Here is a 19653-nt window from a genome sequence, read left to right on the forward strand (position 1 = left end):
TAGAAAACATTATGCGTTGGCTGACACACTTTCAGTGGGATTCGTTTTAGAAAATGACATGTGACCCTGATACTATTTGACAGGCTCCATGGCAGCAAGGGGCAGGCCTGGGCTTACGGCTCAGCAGATGAATCCAGGGTTGTGGACTTGCAAGGACTCTGGAGGGCTCTAGCTTCCCTGTCATTTTAAAGATGGAGAAACACAGGCCTGGAGAAAGGAAGAAATAAACCCAGGGATTGCGATAGATGGCACTGTGCTGGCAGGAGCAGGAAGACCAAGGCTGTCACATTCCAGGGAGTGCGACTGGAGTGAAGCAAGTGGCCACAAAACACTGAACGTAAGCCCTGAGGCTTTGCCACTTGCTGGCACCAAGGACTCTGCAGTGTTGAGCCAAGAGGATGGACTTTGGAGCCAGACTTTCTGGGTCTATGATCACTCAGTGTCTGTCTCCTCCTCTAAAATGGGGACGGTGGGAAATTCTGACACACGCTTCAACACAGATGCACCTTGAAGACATTATGCTAAGTGAAATGAGCGAGCCAGGCACGAAAGGGATGAGACTGGGGCCTCTCTGTGCGTCCCCCTGAGGGACAACGGTCTCTTGGCCACCCGCCCTGATCCCGCAGGAGCCAGACGGGCCCAGCCCTGAGACAGGCCGCCCGCCGCTCGCAATTGGACTAAAGAGTGTCCCAGGCATCCGTGCCGCCCAATAGGGCACCGCGGTCGGGGGGCGTAGCCGCAGGGGCGTGGTCTGAGGTCGGCGACTCGAGTCCTGACTTCCTCTGGTTTCCGGTCTGGTCGGTCGGTCCCCGCTATGGGCCTGGAGCTGTACCTGGACCTGCTGTCCCAGCCCTGCCGCGCTGTTTACATCTTCGCCAAGAAGAACGACATTGCCTTCGAGCTGCGCATGGTGGATCTGATTAAAGGTAGGTCCAGCCTCGGGTTTGGGGAACTGAAAAGTCAGGAAGGGACAGGTAGGCATACATAGCTTAGGGAACTCCTCCCGGCGCCACCTTCTTCCTGGGGCCATTGCTGGTCTGGTTTGGAGACCCAACGGAGAAAGGTGAGCCAGCAGGGAGATCCAAGAGTCGGGGCTCCCCAAAACTCTGCTCGGTCTCACGGAATAGACCACTGGGTTCCCCTGAGGCCGAATAAAGGGGTGGGGATCATGAAGAGAAGCGAGACCGGAGGACAAAAACGGGCGCCGCTGGGTGCAGGGGCACACGCCTGTAGTCCCAGCAACTCCAGAGGCTGGAGTGGGAGGATCGCTTGAGCCCAGGAATTCCAGGCTGCAGTGCGCTATGATGCTGTCCTTGAATAGCCACTGCACTCCAGTCAGGGCAATCTAGCGAGACCCCGTCTTAAAAAAAACAATTAAAAAACAAAATGAAAACAGGTGTGACCTCGGCCTAGGGAAAGGCGGATGAGAGAGGTCAAGGGTGCCAAGTGTAGAGACTGGGACAGCATCAAGTCCCTTCTTTGTGGCCCAGCTGCTGAAATTCTGCAACAGCAAACAGCTCAGGATGTGACTTTCCATCCCTGCCCTCTGCACTCCTCCAGTCTGCATTGGGGTCCCTCTTTTTCCCTTCCTTCCTCTGCTCTTCCTGTTTTGCCTCTGACCTTGTCCTTGTCCTCTACTTTTTTTTTTTTTTTTTGAGACAGAGTCTTGCTTTTGCTTTGTTGCAGTGCAGTGGCATGGATCTCGAATCACTGCAACCACTGCCTCCCAGGTTCAAGTGATTCTCCTGCCTCAGCCTCCTGAGTAGCTGAGATTACAGATGTGTGCCACTATGTCTGGCTAATTTTTTTGTATTTTTAACAGACATGGGATTTCACAATTTTGGTCAGGTTGTTCTCAAACTCCTGATGTCAAATCATCTGCTGGCTTAGCCTCCCAAAGTGCTGGGATTACAGGCATGAGCCACTGTGCCTGGCCCAAGGCGTTTTGTTTGTTTGTTTGTTTGTTTGCTTTTGAGACGGAGTCTCGCTCTGTCGCCCAGGCTGGAGTGCAGTGGCAGGATCACAGCTCACTGCAACCTCTGCCTCCCGAAACCTTGTCCTCTGCCTCTTGTTCCTGCTGGGGAGGTAGGTTGCCCCAGGTGGCTGATGCTGGGAGCAGCAGGGGGACCCTGGGGCTTGGTGAGCCCTACACCCTGTTTTGTTTCTCTAGCATGCCTCCAAGGCCCTTGAGGACTCAGCTAGCAGGCCCAGGCCCAGGCCCAGTGCAGGGTGGGGTAGTAGGAGGGGTTGGAAGCAGAACCCAGGTATGGCTGGCGGGGCAAGTAAGGCGACTCTACTTGGCTAAGCCTTCTGCCCAGGGCTCCCACTCCATGGCTAGCCCTCTGCCTGAAACTTCTCCACCTAATGTCTTCTGGAAACTGCCCACGGTCCTGCACAAGGACTTCCTCTGCAGAGTGTGGAGCAGAGGAAAGGGAATGGAGGACAAGAGGATGTCCAAGCTGGTTGTCAAATATAGTGGTGCAGAGGGAAGCGTGTTTTACCAGGAGACAGAGGAGGGTTTTCCTGGTGAAGGAACAGTCTGAAGGGAGGGTGAACAGAGGGTAGCAGGCTGGGCACGACGGCTCACACCAGTAATCCCAGCACTTTGGGAGGCCAAAGTAGGAGGATTACTTGAGGCCAGTAGTTCAAGACCAGCCTGGGCAACATAGTGAGACCCCAACTGTAAGGGGAGTAAAAGGTTGGGGCACGGGGGGTGGTAGCAGGTATGCTACACACAGCTCCACAGTGCCCAGGGCAGGGTGAACAAAGGGACACGGTGGGGCCAGTAGAAGTTGCTTCTAAGTAGGTAGATACCAGAAAAAGGCCACTTCTCTGTGTTTCATGACCCTGCCTTAGAGTTAATGGTGGAAGGGACAAGGTAGGAAGTCAGTCCCCTCAGGTGACCTATCGTGCAGCTTGGGGTGCTCTGATTGTGAATTCATGAAGCTGGCAATAGTGGAAAGAGGAGGTGGGTAGGGTGCGTGCAAAGGTCCAGGAACCACAGTGAGCTCTGTTGCAGAGGGGCAGCCTGTGGGAGGAGGCTGTGCCTACAGGACTTAGCAAGGGGTGTTGTCTATTTTGTACCAGCCGGTGGAGTGGCCTCCTCCTCCTCCCGCAGGGGCCCTTCCAGTCTTTGCCAACCACAAGTGCAGACTGGTGGGAAGAAGAGCTGTGAAACTGGGGCCAGAGCATTGCAGGGAGGGGCACAGGCCATGGCGGGCTCAGCGTTCTCCTCCCACCACCCACCATGCTGGACTTTTCCCAGGTCAGCACTTAAGCGATGCTTTTGCCCAAGTGAACCCCCTCAAGAAGGTGCCAGCCTTGAAGGACGGGGACTTCACCTTGACGGAGAGGTAACTGGGACCCTAGGACTACTGCCAGGCCTGCTGGAACCATCCTGTTCTAATCCTCTATTTCATAGACAAGGAAACTAAAGTCTTCAGAGGCAGAGAGTCTCTGTGCCCCGCATCCTGCAGAGAGTCAGTACTGGACCCCAGGCCCCTGCCTTCCTACTATTCCAGTTCACCCTGATGATTAGAAAAGCAAATATCTACTTTACTTCCACACCAGTCCTTTGGTTGCTGGTGAGTGGTGAGAGTATCCTTGAGACAGGGCACGCCAGAGGAGGATGGCAGCTTTGCCCACCATGGGGCAGGCCTCTGGCCAAGCTTGTGTGGCGATGGCTCAGTGGCATCTGGGCTGCCCGGTGGCTCCATCTCTGGGCTGCAGCTTCCCGGGATGGGTCTCCCCCATGGAAGAGTCACCAGATATGGATGTCTTACATCACAGCTGGTCCCAAGAAGTTGAATCCTCTTCAGGAAAGGCCAACCTTTCCCCAGTTCTGCCCCTTTTGTCACCAGAGTCACCCTTCCCATAACAAGGAGAACCTGGAGTTTGTGTTTTAGAGCTCATCTCTGAAATCTCAGGATGGACGCACCTCCGATGAATTCCTCTGACATTCTGCCAGGGCCTTTCTTCCTCCCTGGTGCCCCAGGTATCCTGAGTCCTTTTGTCACTCAGCGTTGTGACCCCCAGGTACCAGCCAGAGTCAATGTGCAATCTCTGCATTTCTCTGTCACTACTCTCACCTTCAGGAGGTCTGTGGCTCACAGGGACCTGCAGCCCTCCTCAGAGGTGGCTTGAACAATTGGCTGGGAGCAAAAGGAGCTCCTGGGCACCCTACACAGACAATGGAGTCGTTAAGCTGGGACACGCGTGTAGCCCCAGTTTAAAAGAGAATATAGGCCAGTGGCAGATACAGAGGTTTTCTGCCCTTTTGGCCTGTATGCCCAACCTTTGGGAAACCCCAAGTTCCTGAAAGCTTTTCTGTGTCTCCAAATGGACACAGCCTGTGTCCTTCCAGGTCCATGCTCATTTCATCACCATGGCGGCCCTCAAAACCCAGGGAAGGAGGAGAGTGCCAGGGGGCCTTGTCTGTTCTGTTGTTCTAGGATCCTGCAGCTGCAGGAGTGCTTCCTGAGTGGTGCTTTAGGAAGCCAAACTACCCCAGTCGGCTTAGATAGGAGCTGATTCTTGGCAGAAAGAATGATAGAAAGAACAAAGGGACATGGAAGCCTTTTTGAACAGTCAGGCCATCAGAGGCTGGTCGGAATCCCAGCAGGTGACAGTGGATACAGAATGGAAAGAACTGAGCTTCTTTAAAGCTCAGCTTTGATGCCCCATCCTCCTGGAAGCTCTCTCTGGTTCTCTGATCAGAAACTGTCTCTAAACATTTGGCAAGACATTCTGTTGTGGGATTTTGCCTGGTGGTAGGAAAAGCTTGGATATTAGCCTCAGAAAGATTCTCAGTTCTGCCATTAAGAGCTGTGTGCCCTAGGGCAAGTCTCTGCCTTTCTAGGCCTGGTTTTCTTCTCTGGAAAATGAGGCTAATACTTTGGCAAATTGTCAGAAAGGTTAAAGAAGTGTGCTAGGCACAGTGGTTCATGCCCGTAATGCCAGCGCTTTGGGATGCCAAGGCTGGAGGATTGCTTGAGGATAGGAGTTTAAGACCAGCCTGGCAATACAGTGAGATCCCATCTCTACAAAAAAGAAAAAAAGTAGCCAGGCATGGTGGTGCACTCCTATAGAAATTGAAGCTGCAGTGAGCTGAGACTGCACCACTGCACTCCAGCCTGGGTGACTGAGGAAGACCTTGTCTCCAAAAAAAAAAACAAACAACAAAAAAAAGCCAGGTGCGGTGGTTGCTCATACGTGTAATCACAGCACTTTGGGAGGCCAAGGTGGGCAGATCACAAGGTCAGGAGTTTGAGACCATCCTGGCTAATACGGTGAAACCCCGTCTCTACTAAAAATACAAAAAATTAGCCGGGCGTGGTGGCACGCACCTGTAGTTCCAGCTACTTGGGAGGCTGAGGCAGGAGAATCACTTGAATCCGGGAGGTGGAAGTTATAGTGAGCCAAGATCGCACTACTGCACTCCAGCCCGAGCGACAGAGCGAGACTCCGTATCAAAAAAAAAAAAAAAAAAAGCGACTATGTATAAAATACCCAGCACAGTGCCCTTCCCTTACCCATCATGACCCCCACGCCCACAGTGTGGCCATCCTGCTGTACCTGACGCGCAAATATAAGCTCCCTGACCACTGGTACCCTCAGGACTTGCAGGCCCGTGCCCGTGTGGATGAGTACCTCGCATGGCAGCACACGACTCTGCGGAGAAGCTGCCTCCGGGCCTTGTGGCATAAGGTGAGGCTGGGAGTGTGGGGGGCGGCAGCGAGAGCATTCCCCAAAAGTGCTCAGGCACCAGTTTCTTCTTTTCAGTTTTGGATTATTTCTACTGACCTGACTTTGCCTTCACAGATTCTTTCCTCTGTTGTGCCAAATTGCTATTAAGCCCATCCAATACATTCTTTGAGATATGTATTTCTCAGCTCTGGAAATTCCATTTGGTTGTTTTAGAATTTCCACTTCTCTGATGAAATTCACCATCTGTTCATCCATTTTATCTGTCTTTTCTTGTAAATTCTTTAACATATTTATCACTGTTACCTAAAAATCTGTCAACTAATTTCAACATGTAGGTGTTCTGTGGGTCTGGTTTTTTTGTTTTGTTTTGTTTTTGAGACGGGGTCTCACTCTGTCACCCAGGCTGAGTGCAATGGTGCCATCTCAGCTCACTGCAACCTCCACCTCCCAGGCTCAAGCGATTCTCCTGCCTCAGCCTCCTGCGTAGCTGGGATTACAGGCACCCACCAGCACACCTGGCTAATTTTTGTATTTGTAGTAGAGACTGGGTTTCACCATGTTGGCCAGGCTGGTTTCGAACTCTTCACCTCAAGTGATTGATCCTCCTTGGCCTCCCAAAGTGTTTGGATTACAGGCATGAGCCACCATACCCAGCCTATGGGTCTATTTCTATTGATTTTTTCTCCCTCTTGATTATGAGTCATATTTGCCTGCTTCTTTGCATGTCTCATGATGTATTATTATTATTTTTTATTTTTTTGAGACGGACTCTCACTCCATTGCCCAGGCTGGCATGCAATGGGACAATCTTGGCTCACTGCAACCTCCGCCTCCTGGGTTCAGGTGATTCTCCCACCTCGGCCTCCCAAGTAGCTAGAATTACAGGCACCTGCCATCATGCCTGGCTAATTTGTGTATTTTTGTAGAGACGAGATTTCGCCATATTGGCCAGGCTGGTCTTGAACTCCTGACCTCAGGTGATCCTCCCATCTCGGCCTCCCAAAGTGCTAGGATTACGGGCGTGAGCCACCGCACCTGGCCTCATGATGTATTCTTGTGTGCCAGACATTATGATAAAAGAAGAGCAGAGATTAAATTGCATAATAAATACCCCCAAGAAAGGGCTTGCACTTCCCTTTGTCAGGTAGCCAGGATGTGAGGCTGTTCTAAGCTAATCAGGAGGTGGGCTGGGTTGCAGGTTTAGTTGGTTTCAGTTTATCTTTGGTTTCAAATATCTTGAATGTGAGATCAGGTCACTAGCTCAGTCTAGCATGGCTTTGGAATCTAATCACCAACTACGACCTTGCTTATAAGATCTCTCTGCTTTTCATCCCTGCCCCTAGTTCCCAAACTGCTGCTCAGTCGGAAAAGCCCATGCCTGTGAGTCTTTCTCCCAGCCTGCTTGGGCCCAAGGAAATGAAATTGGAATGAAAGTAGCTCATCTAGGAACAGCTTATGCCTCTCTGGAATTTATTTCATTTAGTCAAGTGCTGTCCGATAGAAGTATAAAGTGAGCCACATACGTAATTTTAAATTTTCTAGTAGGCACATTTAAAAAGTAAAAAGAGTCCAGGCACGGTGGCTCATGCCTATAATCCTAGCACTTTGGGAGGCCAAGGCAGTGGATCACCTGAGATCAGGAGTTTGAGACCAGCCTGGTCAACATGGGGAAACCTTGTCTCTACTAAAAACACAAAAATTAGCTAGGCTTGGTGGCCTGTGCCTATAATCCCAGCTACTCAGGAGGCTGAGGCAGGAGAATCACTTGAACCCAAGGGGCAAAGTTGGCAGTGTGCCAAGATGCTGCCACTTCACTCCAGCCTGGGTGACAAGAGATGAACACCGTCTCAAAAGAAAAAAAAAGGTAAAAGGAAATTGATATATTTTACTTAACACAATGTGTTGAGAATATTATCATTTTGGCCAACAAGTACAAGAAAAGATGCTTGGCCGGGCACGGTGGCTCACGCCTGTAATCCCAGCACTTTGGGAGGCCGAGGCAGGCGGATCACAAGGTCAGGAGATTGAGACCATCTTGGCTAACACGGTGAAACCCCGTCTCTACTAAAAATACAAAAAAAATTAGCCGGGCATGGTGGCGGGAGCCTGTAGTCCCAGCTAATCGGGAGGCTGAGGCAGGAGAATGACGTGAACCCAGGAGGTGGAGCTTGCAGTGAGCCGAGATCACCCCACTGCACTCCAGCCTGGGCGACAGAGCAAGACTCAGTCTCAAAAAAAAAAGAAAAGATGCTTAGCATCACTAATCATTAGGGAAATGCAAATCAAAACTAACTTCCTACCCCACTAACTCCCAGCTTTACCTGCCCAATCCCCAGATGATGTTCCCTGTTTTCCTGGGTGAGCCGGTATCTCCCCAGACACTGGCAGCCACCCTGGCAGAGTTGGATGTGACCCTGCAGTTGCTCGAGGACAAGTTCCTCCAGAACAAGGCCTTCCTTACTGGTCCTCACATCTCCTTAGCTGACCTCGTAGCCATCACGGAGCTGATGCATGTGAGTGCTGTGGGCAGGTGGACCCACTAGGCAGGGGGCCCTGGCTAGTTGCTGAAGTCCTGCTTATGCTGCCACACCGGGCTATGGCACTGTGCTTAAGTGTGTGTGCAAACCCCTCCTGGAGATCTGTGGTCCCCAAATCAGATGCTGCCCATCCCTGCCCTCACAACCATCCATCCCCAGTCTGTCCCCTTTTCCCCACAGCCCGTGGGTGCTGGCTGCCAAGTCTTCGAAGGCCGGCCCAAGCTGGCCACATGGCGGCAGTGCGTGGAGGCAGCAGTGGGGGAGGACCTCTTCCGGGAGGCCCATGAGGTCATTCTGAAGGCCAAGGACCTCCCACCTGCAGACCCCACCATAAAGCAGAAGCTGATGCCCTGGGTGCTGGCCATGATCCGGTGAGCTGGGAAACCTCACCCTTACACTGTCTTCAGCAGTCCACAAAGCATTTTCACTTCTAATGGCCCATGGGGGCCAGGCCCAGAAAGCAGGAATGGCTTGCCTAAGACTTGCCCAAGTCCCAGAGCACCTCACCTCCCAAAGCCACCATCCCTACACTATCTTCCACAGCCGCCTGAAAGCCACAATAAGAATGATGCACACTGAGGCCTTGTGTCCTTTAATCACTGCATTTCATTTTGATTTTGGATAATAAACCTGGGCTCAGCCTGAGCCTCTGCTTCTAACTCTAATGTGTGATTTATTTGACTTTCCTCTGTCCCAGACCTGGTCATGGTCTCTATCCAAAAGACAATCCCCTTTGCCAGGCCGTGTGGGTCAGCTTCCCCCTGATGTTTGCCAAGAGTGAAATTAATAAATGTGGCTGAGGCCAGGCGCGGTGGCTCACACCTGTAATCCCAGCACTTTGGGAGGCCGAGGCAGGGGGATCACGAGGTCAGGAGATCGAGACCATCCTGGCTAACACGGTGAAATCCCATCTCTACTAAAAATACAAAAAATTAGCCGGCGTGGTGGTGGGTGCCTGTAGTCCCAGCTACTCAGGAGGCTGAGGCAGGAGAATGGCGTGAACCCAGGAGGCGGACCTTGCAATGAGCCGAGATCGCGCCACTGCACTCCAGCCTGGGCGACCTAGCAAGACTCCATCTCAAAAAAAAAAAAAACAAAAAAAAAAAACGTGGCTGAGTGTGGTAGCTCATGCTTATAATCCTAGTACTTTGGGAGGTCCAGGTTGGGGGGATTGCTTGAGTCCAGGAGTTCAAAACAAATTTTTTTTTTTTTGAGACAGTGTCTTGCTCTGTTGCCCAGGCTGGAGTGCAATGGCATGATCACAGCTCACTGCGACCTCCGCCTCCCAGGTTCAAGCGATTCTCCTGCCTCAGTCTCCTCAGAAGCTGGGATTATAGGCACGCACTACCACACCTGGCTAATTTTTGTATTTTTAGTAGAAACAGGGTTTCACCGTGTTTTCCAGGCTGGTATCAAACTCTGTACCTCAACTGATCTGTGCACCTCCACCTCTGAAAGTGCTGGGATTACAGGCGTGAGCCACTGTACCTGGCTCCCCAAAAAAATATTTTTTCAGAGATGGGATCTCACTCTGTTGCCCAGGCTGGAGTGCAGTGGCACAGTCATGGCTCACTGCAGCCTTGACATCCCAGGCTCAAGCAATATTCCCACCTCAGCCTCCTAAGAAGCTGAGACCACAGGTGTACCCCACCACACCCAGCTAATTTCTTTTTTATTTTTGTAGATACAGGGTCTTGCCATGTTGCCCAGGCTAGCCCTGCACTCCTGTGCTCAAGAGATGCTCCCGCCTCTACCTCCCAAAGTGCTGGGATTACAGATGCCAAGACACCGCATGCAGCCAAAAGAATTTTTTTTTTTTTAATTAGTCAGGCATGGTGGTGCATGCCTGTAGTTCTAGCTACTCGGGAGGCTGAGGTGGGAGGATTGCTTGAGCCCAGGAGTTCGAGGCTGCAGTGAGCTCTGATTGAGCCATAGCACTCCAGCCTGGGGCAACAGAACAAGATACTGTCTCTAAAAACACACAAAGAAACAAAACAAAACAAAACAAAACATTTCCTGTAGCCTTCTAACTATCAGAGAAAGTAGTTTATCTGACCGCTCACGGCCCAGCAGCATCCCACATTTGTTGGCTGTACACATGGTGACCAAACAGTCAGCTGAGTTAGCCTCCCAGGACATGACCCTTACTGGTTTTTGGTGTGTGTGCGTGTGTGTGTGTGTTTTCTGAGAGGGAGTTTTGCTGTTGTTGCCCAGGTTGGAGTTCAGTGGCGCAATCTCACAACCTCCACCTCCCGGGTTAAAGTGATTCTCCTGCCTCAGCCTTCTGAGTAGCTGGGATTACAGGCATGCACCACCACGCCCAGCTAATTTTGTATTTGTAGTAGAGACAGGGTTCTCTGTGTTGGTCAGGCTGGTCTCGAACTCCCAACCACAGGTGATCTGCCTGCCTCGGCCTCCCAAAGTTCTGGAATTACAGGCATAAGCCACTGCGCCGGGCCGACTCTTACTGTTTTTGTTTTGTTTTGCTTGCTTTTTGGTATTTTTTTGAGACAGAGTCTCGCTTTGTCGCCCAGGCTGGAGTGCAGGAGCGCAGTCTCGGCTCACTGCAAGCTCCGCCTCCCAGGTTCACGCCATTCTCCTGCCTCAGCCTCCCGAGTAGCTGGGACTACAGGCGCCCACCACCACGTCCGGCTAGTTTTTTGTATTTTTAGTAGAGACGGAGTTTCACCGTGTTAGGATGGTCTCGATCTCCTGACCTCATGATCCGCTCACCTCGGCGTCCCAAAACGCTGGGATTACAGGTGTGAGCCACCACGCCTGGCCCCGACTCTTACTGTTAATCACTAGTTTTGCATTTCTCTTGAGGAACGGGTCAGGAGAAAACCTAGACAGCAGCTCTCCTGGTCAAGACCCAGTAATTCAGAAGCCTAAATGGCATGCCTAGGTGCTTAGCTTTAAACTGTTAGCAGGAATGGAGTGCTCTGATTGTGTTTTAGAATAATATTTCGCACCTACTGCCCCTGCGCACCGGTCCTGGCCCAGGGCTAGCTCCTTGGCGAGAAACTCAAAGAAGTGGGCGCTGTGGCTGCGGTTGTCCTCGGCGGTGCCCACTACGCCGATGGAGGAGATGGACAGCTGCGCGCAGGGCTCGGTCGACCCGCTCAGCGCCATGGCCCGGCCCGGCCGTACCGTCACGTTCACCCGCTGAGGGGAACATGAAAAGTTTTACCCGAAGCTGGAGCCGGTCGGGCTACGTCTGGAGACTGTCCCGACCCGAGCGCGCGAAAGCCGAAACGCGCAGTGTTCGCGGGGACAGGGATCCCGGTACAGGCCGAAGTCCCTGAAGGTCACGTCCGGGTCATGACTGGGGAGAGCGACAAGGGAAAGACGTGCGGAGGGGGAGCCGCGGGATCGTGGAGCACGGAAAGTCAGAGCTTGGCGTGCGGAATGGGGCGGGGGATGGTCCCTGGGGAAAGGGGTCGGGGTCGCTGTTGGGGAGGCGGAGCAGGGACAGGGCGGGACCCTGGCCCACCAACTTCCCCTCGTCCAGTGCTGCTCGGCCCACTCTCACGTCCGCAGTTTGCCCAAGATGGAGGCAGCGGCGGCGCACAGCCGTTTCTCCAGCCCCGCGGGCACTCGGTTGGCGGGGAAATTCGTGTGCGGCTCTAGGAACGGCATGGCGGGCAGACAAATGAAAACAGTTCTGGCGGAGAAAAAGCACTGGGTACCCGAGGCTCGCGGACCGGAGGGGAGGGGCGAGGCGCTAAAACAACCTGGCTTCTAATTGGCTAGACAGAGACTCAGCGCTCCCCGATTGGCTGCCTAGGGTACCTTCCCACTTCTGCAAACAAAACTCACGTGTGCCGGCTCTGATTTCCGGAAATCCCGTCGTCTCCGCCCTACGTGTAGCCCCACCCACTACGGGTCTTCAACCCGGTTGTGGCCCCACCCTGTTTCTTCCCTGACTCTCCTGCCTGGCGTCTGGCGGATTTCCCTCTCTTCAAGCTTTCCGCGCTGTGGTTGCCTGGTTCCTAGCCCTATTAAAGGTCTGAACACCCCTAACACACAGACACACACACACCTATAGGGGTCTCCCCCAAGTTCAACCCTAATAACCAATGCAACGTGAGTTTAAAATTTTTTTTAATGATTTGCCACCATTTTGAAGTCAGGCAATTTCATGTTCAGTATGGAAATCTGCGCTTCTCTTGGGCAGTTAGGAGATGTGGTTACGCGTTGCGGACGCGGGTGGAGCTGGGCAGGTACCGTTGGGTTCACGACATTTCCCGTCCCCGCCTGGTCCCCACTGACTGCCTATGTAGCCTCTTGTGCCGGTGGTGAGCCACTGTCCACCAGGGGGTGGCAAAATATGTTATTTAAAACATGGAAATCTGTTGGTGTGGCTTAAACATGAGTCTGTGGTTAGTGTGGCAAAATCACTTGAATTGTACATTTTAAATATGATTGAAATTGTGGTCAGGCAAAGTGGCTGACACCTGTAATCTCAGCACTTTGGGAGGCCAAGAAGGGAAGATTGCTTGAGCCCAGGAGTTCAAGACCAGGTTAGGCAACATAGCAAGATTCCCTTCTTTATTTTCTACAAAAAAAAAAAAAAAAAAAAAAAAAAGAATCCCAGTGTTGTGGTGTTCGCCTGTAGTTCTAGCTACCTGGGCAGTTGAGGCAGGAGGATCGCTTGAGCCCAGGAGATCTAGGCTGCAGTGAGCTATGACTCATTTTTTTCCTGTCTCTTTGTCTGATGGGTTTCTCTTATTTTTCTTTGTTTGTTTTTGAGACAGTCTCGCTCTAAGTGGAGCTTGAGTGCAGTGGTATGATCTCAGCTCACTGCAACCTCCGCCTCCCAGGTTCAAGTGATTCTCCTGTCACAGCCTCCTGAGTGTGCCACCGCACCCAACTAATTTTTGTATTTTTAATATAGACAGGGTTTCAACATGTTGCCCAGGCTGGTCTCAAACTCCTGACCTCAAGTGATCTGCCCACTTGGCCTCCCAAAACGCTGGGATTACAGGGTTGAGCCACCAAACCAGTCCTCTCTTAAGGGTTTCTAAGAGCATCTTAAAGAACATTACTTCCTTCTGACATATCTTTTACCAAGATCCTTCCCGGTTTTTTCCTTGTTTTATGTTTAATCCATTTTTTCTTATACAACATGTCCTTGTATATGTTTTTTTGTTTGTTTGTTTTTTGAGACAGAGTTTTGCTCTTGTTGCGGAGGCTGGAGTTCAATGGCGTGATCTCAGCTGACTGCAATCTCTGCCTCCCGGATTCAAGCAATTCTCCTGACTCAGCCTCCCGAGTAGCTGGGATTACAGGCATGCGCCACCATACCTGGCTAATTTTGTATTTTTAGTAGAGACGGGGTTTCTCCATGTTGGTCAGGCTGGTCTCAAACTCCCGATCTCAGGTGATCTGCCCACCTCGGTCTCCCAAAGTGCTGGGATTACAGGTGTGAGCTACCGCAGCTGGCATGTAGTGGTTGTTTCTTTGTTGAGTTCTCCCACTGTTCTGAGGGTTAGAAAGTCCTTTCATACTGAGACATCAGACAAACATTTATTGAAATGTCTCCTCACTTCTTCCTAGTTTGACTTTTTTCACTTCATACCTCTCCATCTCAGAATTATGTGTGTAGCAAAGTGAGAGTTTGTTTGTTTTCTCCCCCTAAAGGCAAGATTCCCAGGCAACCTAGAGTATGCAAAAGAGCATAGGATTAACTGCTCATAGCTCTGGAATTAAGGCATATTAGGGGAATCCTTCCTTGGCTCTGGTCCTTGGTTTCCCTCTATGAAACAAGTTGGGTGAATTAGGCAGTCTCTGGCATTCCAGGATTTGGTCTCACGTCTAAACAGGATTTTGTAAAGTGAAAGCAGCATCCCTTGGGCATCCCGGGAGGTATCCCTGCCCTCCATAGCTTGCTTTCTGCCACATGGCCCAGCAGCAGCCACTCTGCAGGGCCATGTGCCACCATGACAGGTACTCATCCCCACGGGCACGGGCCTGCAGGTCCTGGGGGTACCAGTGGTCAGGTGCTTTGTACATGCAGTTCATACACAGCAAGATAGCCACACTGAGGGGACATAGCAGAGGCAGAAGACATGCCCTGAACACTCTTCAGCCATTTTCTGGGGGCATTTTCACTATCCCCATGATGCAAAGGAGGAATGTGAGGCTCAGAGAGGTAAGGTAACTGCCCAGGGTCACACAGCCCTACACAGGGCCAGACTGTCATCTCGGCTAAGGGCAGCAAGGAAGAAACAAAATGTTATGAACTTCAGCAGGGGCTCAGGGAAGGCTTCCAGGAGGAAGGGGCACCCAGTGTGAGTCTGAAGAACGAGAGCAAGTTGGGTATCTCCCCAACATATCCAAAGCATGGACAGGGCCAGGAGCAAGGCCAGTAGGGAGAGAGCCTTCCAGGTGACATGGCAGCATTGCTTCCCACCCTGTCCCATCTCCCATTCACCTATGGTGAAGGGTTGTGCAGTCTGACCCCCAGAGCTCATCATGCCTCTATGGGTGTCAGCCCATCCAGTGATCCCAGGCTCTGAACGTGAATCCGGCTCCACCACGGAGGCACTATGTGACCTCGGTAAAGGATGCCACCATGCAGCCACCAACCTGGAGGCTGGTTTTGGCTTTCATTTTCCCACCCACCTCCAACCCTTCAGCAAACCCTGCAGTCAGAGTTTCAAGAAAAGTCAGAACTGACCACAATCCCCCGCAACCCTGCACCACCACCACCTTGGTCTGGGGCTCCAGCGCTGCATCCCAGATGACTGCAGTGGCTTTCTCCCCGCTGCCTGGGGGATCCTTTACGACCTAAGTCAGATCACAGTTCTCCTCTGCTCAAAACCCTCCAGCGACTCAGTCCACCTGCGGTAAGAGCCAAAGCCTTCCCAGTGTCCCATGCTCCCCTCTGTCGTGACCTCTTGCTCTTCCTGCTCACTGCACCTGCCCTGGCCCGTTGCTCTCCAGTCTGAACCCCATGCATTGTCCCACTTGGAGCCTTCGCCCTCACTCTTCCCTCCAGCCAGAACACCCTTCCCCTCATGCCTTGCACATTCCTACAGCTCTCTGCTCAGATGCCACCTCCTCCAGGGAGTCTTCCCTCAACGTCCTACTCATAATGACACACACCCCCACTCTTACCCTGTTTATTTTTTCCATGGCATCCATCAACATTCGACATGTTACATGTTTACATGGGTTACTGTCAGCTCCCCCTTCTATTAATGGAATGTGAGCTCCATGAGGGGAAGGGCATAGACACATTCGCTGCTCAAGCCCCAGGGCTTAAATGGGGTCTGGCCCTGTTGGATGTTTAGCAAATAGCCACTGAAGATCGCTGAGTGGTCCCTCGACTCTCCAGGGAAACAGCACTTGCCCCACAGGATCTGTGGGCAAAATGGTAGCATTAAGATGCCTGGTACATCCTCTCCTCAAAACTTAGAGCACGCTCCTTTTTTTGGAGGGCAAGGCTGGTGGTGAGGAGGCCCGGAAGCAGACTGGGCCCTGTGGCCTTGTGCAAGTCCCTCCCCTCCTCCAGCCTCAGTTTCCTCACTTGTACAATGCAGAAGGGGACTTCTATAGCCCTTCTCAACACTGGGCACCTCTGCCTGCCTCAGCCCATTCTTCACCCTGGGGCTGATGCAGGGCCCACAGTCCATGATCCCAGCCATCAACAGTGAACAGACAGACGACTGGCCCCACAAGGCCTGGCAGCAGCCCAGGGACCGGTTACCTCTCAGCCAAGGTGAAGTCCCCATCCTTCAAGGCCCGGCACCCTCCTCAGGGGGTTCACCTGGGCAAAGGCATCACTGTGCTGCTGACCTGCAGGCGAGATCAGAGAGGTGAGTGGGGACAACCCAGAGTTCTCTGAGGTCTCTGCCCACCCCCACCCCAAAATCCCAGCACCAGCTTTCTGAGGCCCCTATCTGGGAGGCATCAGGGAAGAGGAGGCCTCTCTGCTAGTCACTGGGTCACAGACCCTGACCCCATCAGAAGGCCACCTTTCCTGTGTCCAGCTCCTTGAAGCATGGCTGAAGGACAATTCCCTGGAGCTGTAATTCACACCCCACCCCCAGCCCGTTCCATCCATAGGTCAGACCCCTCCAGCCTCCTCCCTGGGCTCTAGGCTTGCCCCCTCTGATTCAGCTTCCTATCCCAGCTGGGGACTTAGGCCCTTCTGACCAGGCTGGGTGACCTGTCAATACCCCAGAGTCCCAGCCAAACATGTTCCCAACCCTCAGACCAACCTCATTCTTGCTGGGAATCCCTGCCCCATTCAGCCACTCAGCCTCCAGTGGCTCAGCTCTTCTTCCTTTCTTATGCCAAACTCTCAAGGCTCCCTCCCCACTGGGGGTTCCCAGGTCTGACTCACTTTCGCACTCTAGGCCAGTGCTGGAGGCCGCATTAGGTGCCTGGTGTTTGGATCAGAGGGCCTCAGTCAAGCCAGGCTCCAGTCTGATCATAGGCCTACATGTGGACCTCTTTGTCCTTCTACAGAATGGACATGCACACCCCTGCCCATTCTCCCTCCACAAACTGCTTCTGTGTCCAGCCCCTGTTCTGTAGCAGGTGACTCAAGCTGGTTGTACCAAGGGCAGCAGTTGGGAAGACTCAGCTGAGCAGGGTCCTCCTTCTGGCTTGCCCAGGGGGCTCTGGCTCTTCTCTCTGCCCTACTGCTCAGTTATAGCCCTGCCTCCTCCACTGAATTCTGCTTCAGCTGCATCTCTGTATGCCAGCCAGACCAGCAAATGCTGGAGCTCAGGGTGAGGGTGCTGGCCTCCCCCACTGCCCTGCCACAGGGCCCTCCAGCCTTTAGCCTCTAGGAGTAGCCCCTTCAGCTGGGTGAGAAGCCCCATGGGATAGAGCAAGTCAGATGCAGGAAAAAGAAAAGGCAGAAAAATCCCAAGAAATACATAAAAGTGAAAGAGACCCAGGGCCAGACATGCTGGTGCATGTCTGTAATCTCAACAATTTAGAAGGCTAAGGCAGACGGATCACTTGAGCTCAGAAGTTTAAGACTAGCCTGGTCTACATGGCAAAATCCCGTCTCCACAAATACCAAAAAAAAAAGGAAAAAAAGAAATTGCTGGATGTGGTTGTGTGCCTGTAGTCCCAACTACTCTACTTGAGAGGGGGAAGTGGGAGGATCACTTGAGCCTGAGAGGTCAAGGCTGCAGTGAGCCAGGATCATGCCACTGTCCTCTAGCCTGGGCTACAGAGTGAGACCCTGTCAAAAAAAAAAAAAAAAAAAAAAAAAAAGGGAAGAAGGGAAGAGACCCAGGCAGAGGTAAACAAGGACTGCTCCACTTAGGAAACAAGGAGGTAGTTTCATTGTTTTTTCCAATCACATCGGATGACGATATTCTGGCCCCACTCCATTTCCCTACCCTCCTGCTGCATCTGCTCTACCCCCTCTTAACCTGTATTTTGAAGAATGCTTTGTATTCACTAAGCAAAGATGAAGGCTCTTTTAAAATCAACAACCAGCAGGGCATGACAACTCATGCCTGTAATCCCAACACTTTGGGAGGCCAAGGCAAGAGGATCGCTTGAGCTCAGGAGTTTGAGACCTGCCTGGGAAACACAGCAAGACCTCCTTTCAATAATAATAATAATAATAATAATAATAATAATGATAATAAATTGGACGGGCATATCGGTGGGCACCTGTAGTCCCAGCTACTTGAGGGGCTGAGGTGGGAGGATCGCTTGAGCCTGGAAGGTCGAGGCTGCAGTGAGCCATGATTGTGCCACTGCACTCCAGCCTGAGTGACAGAGTTAGATCCTGTCTCCAAAAACTAAAAATAATAAAATAGATAATTATGTAATAGTTTCCACACCGGAGAGTCTGATTCTTCGTGTTAGTCTGCATTCTTGGCCCAACTGCAAAGCAGCGGGGAGAGGCAGGGATCCGCGGCCAATATTCCCCGGACCTGCCTGCCCAGCCCAGCTTTGGTCAGCTCCACTGTGCGAAGCTCAAAGGGGATGCCGTTCTTCTTGGCGAAGATGTAGACTGCACTGCAGGGCTGGGACAGCAGGTCCAGGTACAGCTCCAGACCCATGGCGGGGGCGACGGAGTGGGGCGAGGGAGGGCAGACCTAAACCTAGGGGATGGGCCCTGGGGACAAGCCCGGGGATAGGCCCGGGAACAGGAACTGTGGGCAGGAACGGCTGGGTAACCAAGCCTGCAGCGGTGCACCTCACTATGAGCCCAGAGCCCGGCCACGCCCTCCTTGCTCAAAGGTTGACTCCGGAGAACTTTGGGCCAATCAGTGGTGTGTCTGCTCTCTCCTTTCTGGGAATCTAGGCTGGGGGTATCTTTCTTTCTAAAAGGGAAGAGGAGAAAGGAGGTGCAGCAGCCTTCTTACCCAGTGCCTGGCCCAGTGCCCAGGATGGAGGCCAGAGGGGAAGGGTGGCTGGCTGCCTGCAAGGCTGCCAGCCCCATACCTCATGAAGGAATGAGCTGTTCCTCCCCAGTCCTGAGGGTCATATTTATTACACTCCAGTTAATGCCTCCCCCAGATGGCTGAGGCCCTGTGAGGCCTATCCAGAGGTTTCCAACAGTGCCTGGCATTGCGCAGAACTTTCTACCCACTATTCAAGTGCAACCCTAGGGCTTTTGATGCCTGTGGCTGTGACATTCCCATTTCCCAAGGGAGCCTCCCAAGGCAGGAAAACCCTATTCCCAAATCCAAGATTCAGAGAAAGACCGTTGGCAAGAGGATGGTTACTGGAAAACTTGAGAATAGCTTTGCTTCTCTGGTTCCCCATGGTTCCCACCTGCCGCCTTTTTTGAGATAGAGCCTCACTTTGTTGCTCAGGCTGGAGTGCAGTGGGATGATCATGGCTCAGTGCAGCCTCGACCTCCAGGGCTCAAGTGATCAGGTGATCATCTCACCTCAGCCTCCCAAGTAGCTGGGACCACAGGCATCACATCTGGCTAGTTTTTAAATTTTCTTTTCTTTTCTTTTCTTTCTTTCTTTTTTTTTTTTTTTTTGAGACGGGGTCTCACTATGTTTCCCAGGCTGGTCTCCAACTCCTGGGCTCAAGTGGTCTTCCTGCCTCAGACTCCTGCAGTGTTGAGATTACAGGCATGAGCCACTGCACCTAATCCCATGGTCCCCATTGAAGACCTATCCCCCCGCAGAAGAGTGCCTTCCCGGCCTAGTGCTGCAGCTCTCTCCAGACTGAGAGGAGCCACATTCTCCTGCCCCTTCAGTTGCCCACCCCTTTTCACGAGTCACCTTTGGCCGGGATTACTGCAATATCCAATCTCCTTGCTTCCTCCCTGGCTGCCTTCCAGCTGCAGCCAGAATATTCTTCTTTTTTTTTTGAGATGGAGTCTCGCTCTGTCGCCCAGGCTGGAATGAGTGGCGCAATCTCGGCTCACTGCAAGTTCCGACTCCCAGGTTCACGCCATTCTCCTGCC

The 19653-nt window shown here is 52.4% G+C and overlaps 1 protein-coding gene across 8 annotated transcripts; it reads left to right on the plus strand.

Annotated features, from left to right (window-relative positions):
• The first annotated feature begins 81 nt into the window (after positions 1 to 81).
• Positions 82 to 8902, plus strand: LOC100439198 (glutathione S-transferase theta-1). 8 transcript variants are annotated; one of them, XM_054543689.2, is made up of 5 exons: positions 82 to 926; positions 3266 to 3353; positions 5556 to 5706; positions 8022 to 8219; positions 8424 to 8902. In XM_054543689.2, the coding sequence occupies exons 1-5, from the start codon at positions 815 to 817 to the stop codon at positions 8616 to 8618; spliced, it is 744 nt and encodes a 247-aa protein (XP_054399664.2). In that variant the 5' UTR covers positions 82 to 814; the 3' UTR covers positions 8619 to 8902. The 8 variants fall into 8 exon arrangements, with proteins under 8 accessions (XP_054399664.2, XP_002830963.3, XP_054399668.2 ...); XM_002830917.6 differs by having other exon boundaries at positions 579 to 926; positions 8043 to 8219; XM_054543690.2 differs by lacking the exon at positions 8022 to 8219 and having other exon boundaries at positions 724 to 926; positions 5617 to 5706.
• The last annotated feature ends 10751 nt before the right edge of the window (positions 8903 to 19653 follow it).

The sequence above is a fragment of the Pongo abelii genome, chromosome 23 (genome assembly GCF_028885655.2).
Source record: "Pongo abelii isolate AG06213 chromosome 23, NHGRI_mPonAbe1-v2.0_pri, whole genome shotgun sequence".
Lineage (NCBI taxonomy): Eukaryota > Metazoa > Chordata > Mammalia > Primates > Hominidae > Pongo > Pongo abelii.